The 4,756-nt window shown below is 58.9% G+C and overlaps 1 protein-coding gene across 1 annotated transcript in view; it reads right to left on the minus strand.

Annotated features, from left to right (window-relative positions):
* Positions 1 to 2,349: 2,349 nt before the first annotated feature.
* The window catches only part of LOC104508337 (plexin-A1-like), a gene marked incomplete at its 3' end in the record, with an annotated part of 7,426 nt that continues 5,019 nt past the window's right edge, over positions 2,350 to 4,756 (minus strand). Inside the window, exon 2 of the mRNA XM_010149918.1 lies at positions 2,350 to 2,532. Within this exon, the coding sequence (XP_010148220.1) occupies positions 2,350 to 2,532 (183 nt within the window). The remainder of the gene's footprint in view (positions 2,533 to 4,756) is intronic.

Consider the following 4,756-nt stretch of genomic DNA (forward strand, 5'->3'; position numbering starts at 1 on the left):
CGAGGGGAGAGGGTGCGGGGCAGCCAGAGGCTTGTGTGGCTTTTCGGGAGGGAGGGACAAAGGGAGGCTCTGTCTGCAGGAAACAGCCTGGACAAATGCTGGGCATGGGAGCTGCCATCCAAGGAAAATCCAGACACAGCAGTGACTCTGCCCTGACCTTACCCCGGCCCAGATGGCGAAATCGGTGCCCTCTCAGCAGAGCAGCATCCGTGACAGGGCTCCTGGGGATGGGGAGGGGAGCACCCAGCTGTCGGCACAGCCCTCCTTCCCCAAAGGAGATGCCATGGGGTGCTGGCAAGGGCAGGGGGGGACCAGCAGAAGGGCAGAGAAGCCACCAGGCTGCTGCCAAACTTAACACAGGCACTTGCCTTGCGGATGGGGGGAAATGCCGACGGCTCGAAAGCAGAGGGATTGAGGCTGCTGCTGAGGGATGCATCCCTTCTGCACCTCTGCTGGGGGGAGCTGCCTTGGCCACACTCTGCTGTACCCCTTCGAGGTGTCCTGTCCCTCAGCTGGGGACACATCAGCACTGTTTCGGGCCAGGGGGGCAGCCCCCCATGCTGGGGGGAGCCTTCCCCCCCCTCCAGCAGCCAAGAGGCTGGATCAGGTAGCTGCTGAGGCAGCACTTTGCCAGCCGGGCCAGGCAGCCCCTGCTGCAGAAAGGCTGAGCTGCCCACCCCAAGGTCAGAGCAGGGACGGCTCCGGACCCGGCAATGCAGGGCTCAGAGCCCGCACAGCACTCCCACGCTGCTCTTGATCCAGGGGCTACAAGGACTCCAGGCAGGACGAGCCTCCAAACCTACCCGGAGTCCTGGTGCTGGGACAGGAGCTAGACCCATCTCTTTGTTCCCCATGGAGCTCCTGCTCCATGTCCTCATGCCCTGCAGGGCCACAGCACCAGACCAGCTCTCTGGGGCAAAAAGTTTAGAAACCAGCAAAAAGAAATTTGGGGAAGCACTACAAGAGAGGGGGAGGCTGAAGCCAGACGTGGGCTCCAAGTTCCAGCCTCAGCCTTATCCCTGTAGCACAAAGCCTGCACCCTGGCCAGGCACCCAGCCTAGACTTCCAAGTGGCTCTGAGGGTGCAAAGATCAGAGGAAAAACTGAAAAAGGGAGGGAGAGGAAAAAACAAATCTGCCATGTACAAAGCAACTGCCAGCCTCTCTAGATAAATATGGAGCTGGAGGTGTAACACTGTCCCCTTGGCTTTGTGAACCCTCCTCCCACACACTTCTTCCTTCCCATCCCCATTTAAAACCTCCCATCTGGAGCCCAGCAGCAGGAGAAGCCGCCAGCAACACGACACCCGTCCCTCCAGATCCCTCATCGATCCGGAAGGGAGGACAAGCTGCCTCCGTCAGCTCCCTGCAGCCCCGCTCAGCCCTGGCGCCACCGTGTCGCCCCCCAAGGACTGCAGAAAGCCAAGCAGAGGGCTGGAGAGGACCACCAACATCCTGCCCCTCACCCCCCAACACATGGTGCCCATGTTCCCCTGCCCCTAAACACAATGCTGACAGGCAGGGCTGCAGGCAGGTGGAGGGCCCAGGGGAAACACAGAGCAAGTGGTACATTCAAGAACTGCCCCCTGCAACAGCACTCTGCCCCCAGTTCCTGCCAGGGAAGCCACCCTCACCAGCACAACCTGCAAAGATCCAGGGTGCTGTGCCCAGGACAGGGTCCTGGAGCACCTCACAAGCAGTGGGCCAGCCCCCTCCCCCAGCCAAGCCCTGGTCCTCCTGCCCCTGGCAGGGACTATACCAGGACCTTGGCACTGCCTTTCCCTGGCTGAGGGTGCAGTTAACGCAAGCTGTGTTTATACAGGGCATGTACAGCTGTAATTATAGGCACGATGTTATGATAACAGGAAATCCGTGCCCTGTGGAGATGCAGGCGGAAAAAGGCACGCACGGAGCTATTTGCTAATTGCCACCAAGCAGCAGCCTTTTGTGCTGAGGCGGGGTACGGGAAGAGCAGTCTGCCCCACACCGTGCTGGAGCCTTCAGCACCCACCTCTGCCCACCCTGCCCAGGTCAGCAGCAGCGCCATATGGGCCTGGACAGACAGAGACCACCCCAGGGCAGCGACAGCACAAACCCATCCACTGAGACATACTGATCCACCAGCAGTCAGGACTCAACTTCCCGAGGTTATAACCCTTCCAAAAGACAGGTTTTGTAAAATCGTTTGGCAAAGAGCAGCAATTGGAAATTACCCCTCAGTGGACCTTTGCATGTTACCGCCATATACCAAGTCATGCTATCACGGAGGCACAGCCCCACCTGTACCCTCGAAGGGCCAGCCAAGGCGAGCAGCCGTCCCTGCCCATCAGCATTACCAACAGCTTTCCTACCTTTTTGATCTTCCCGCTCCGCGTGCCCGCAAAGACAACGGTCTGTCCTCTGTAGTCATAGGCAGCCACCGAGGTCATCCCATCCTCCTTATCCACGAAGAGTGGCGTCCCCTCGATGGTGACAGTCCCACCCAGTGGCTGGTTAAAATCCTGGCCGCAGAAATTGTCGTCAATCTGCAGTGGCTGTTGGAAGAAAACAGGAGAGATTAGTTTTTTGCCAATGCCTCGACATGCTGGACCTCCCATATGACCATCAGCCATCTCCCACTCCGTCAGCTATGGCAGCTTCGGAGGCCCCATCCCTCATAAATCCTGCCCCAACCACCCCACCTCACCAACCAAGAAAAGGGATGAGCTGATGCTTCCCTAAAATCCCTTACACACTTACGCAAGGCACTTGAGACACATCCAAGGCATGCAGCCCCTCGCTGCATCTGAACAAGCTTTGCAGACCAAAACCAAGGCTGTCTGTCCTCTGCATCTTACACAGCAGCACTTACAAACCCAGCGGGAGCCAGCATAGCATCCCAGCTCCCCATCCATCCCTGCTGCTGCCATCTCAGACACGCGGAATGCCAGCACGAGCTCCCCGCCTCACCCCGGCGCTAGCTTCAAAAAGAAAAAGGCTTGGCAGCAAGGCAGGAGGGGCCGAATCCTGCACCCCAGCCTTCCCCGGAGTCAAAACACCTCCTAGCCAAGGCAGTGCCAAAGCAAACGGGTCAGGGCTCCTGAAAGCGGCCCACTTCACATAGCAGAGCCTCCAGCAAACACACTACCCACCTGCCAGCCCTGTTCCTCCTCCTGCAGGAACGTCTTCGGGAAATCCCCACATTTTTTTGTCCTGCCTTACCTCAGACAAGGCGCCTGCCTCAGCCAGCTGCCTCCTTGGTTCAGCGCTCGCCCGTGGGTACTGGAGAAGCCTTTGCAAGCTCTGCCCAGGGAAAGGCAGAAGCAGGGCTGCACTGGCTCCTCTCCACCCTTGGGGGCCTCCAGTGAGGATGGTTGTGCTGACAGGGAAGGCAAAGCCAAAGGGATGCCCCTTGTGAAAGCTGGGATGCAGGCAGAGGAGTGGGACCAGGACCCCTCCATCAAGCATCCTCGCTGCATCACCCTGACCTGCTGAGCGGCCATGGGTACCCAGCCTAGGGGACACATGATGCACACTGCATCAGCAAAATCCACCCCCAGCAGCCCCCAGCCCATCCCAGGCAGCAAAGCTCCGGCCAAATCCCTGAGGGCAGCAGCAAGCCTGGGTGAGGAGGTTAGGGAGGTAAGGCAGGCATGGGCAGACAGCCTGCTCTGGCTACGGGATTTTTCAGCTTCCCAAGAGTCTTTATGTAACTTTGAATTTAAAGGGGAGAGAGGTTTTTTGGCAAGCAGTGGCCTCCAAATGCATGCCAGTCCCCAAGGGGTTTTAAATCCATACAGCATGTGCAGGGAGCATATGGGAAAACGCCGAGCTCCACGTACACAAGGGCAGTAAATAGCTCCACGATTCTCATCCGCTGCTGCCCGGGAAGCGAGGGTCAGCCTGGACCAACTCCCACCAGCAACCCAAGACACCCACAGGCGGGAGAGAAAACAAGATACTTTTCCGTGCCTGGGCACGATGCGCTCACAGTCGCAAGTTTCACCCTCCTGCAGCCACGGCAAGGACGCTCGCCCTCCTCGCCAGGCTACCACTCCAGCCCCACCGCCAGCAGTCCCGCTCCCGGCTGCAGCCGGGATTCCACACCATGCCAGCCTTCCAGCGGGACAGGACTGGGAACAACGCCAGCCGGGCACATTCCGCCTCCCCAGGCAGTGTGGAGATGTGCTCTGCTTCCCCAGCCACTCTAACTTCTGGTTTTGTGGGTTGCCTGAGTTAGCGCACGGCCAAAGATCGACTCCCTTCCCCGCCTGACCTTTGCTTGTCCTTCCCTAAACTGGGGGAACTCCTGCAGCCAGGCGTGCAAGATGCAGGGATCCCCAAAACAGGAACATGAGGCCCCCACGTGCCTCTGCAACTGCAGGAAAAGGGGGAAAGGGGAATTAGGGCCTCTCCACCCATGCTCTGAATCCCAGCCTTCCCCTACCCACTGGCCAGCATACGCACTAAGCAGCCTCTTCTGCATCGCCAGGCTGGACATTTTAAAACAGAAGATCCAAGAAAATTATCTTCCCAGAGAGCGATACGGGAGCAATGCTCCAACCGACAGTCAGCTCGCATCCGGATAGCTGGGATCCTTCAGGTGCTTTGCTGGGAAAAACTACACTCTGGCCTGGACAGCCTGGAGCCCCTCCACCCTGGTACAGCTCCTGGCCCCTTCCATCCAGCTGCCAGCAGCAGCAGAGGGGCTAAGGGCAATGCCAGGAAGGTATTTAAGCTCCGGCAGCCCCTGGGTGCAGTTTCTGCTCCCTCCACACT

Source organism: Eurypyga helias, unplaced genomic scaffold (genome assembly GCF_000690775.1).
Source record: "Eurypyga helias isolate BGI_N326 unplaced genomic scaffold, ASM69077v1 scaffold34104, whole genome shotgun sequence".
Lineage (NCBI taxonomy): Eukaryota > Metazoa > Chordata > Aves > Eurypygiformes > Eurypygidae > Eurypyga > Eurypyga helias.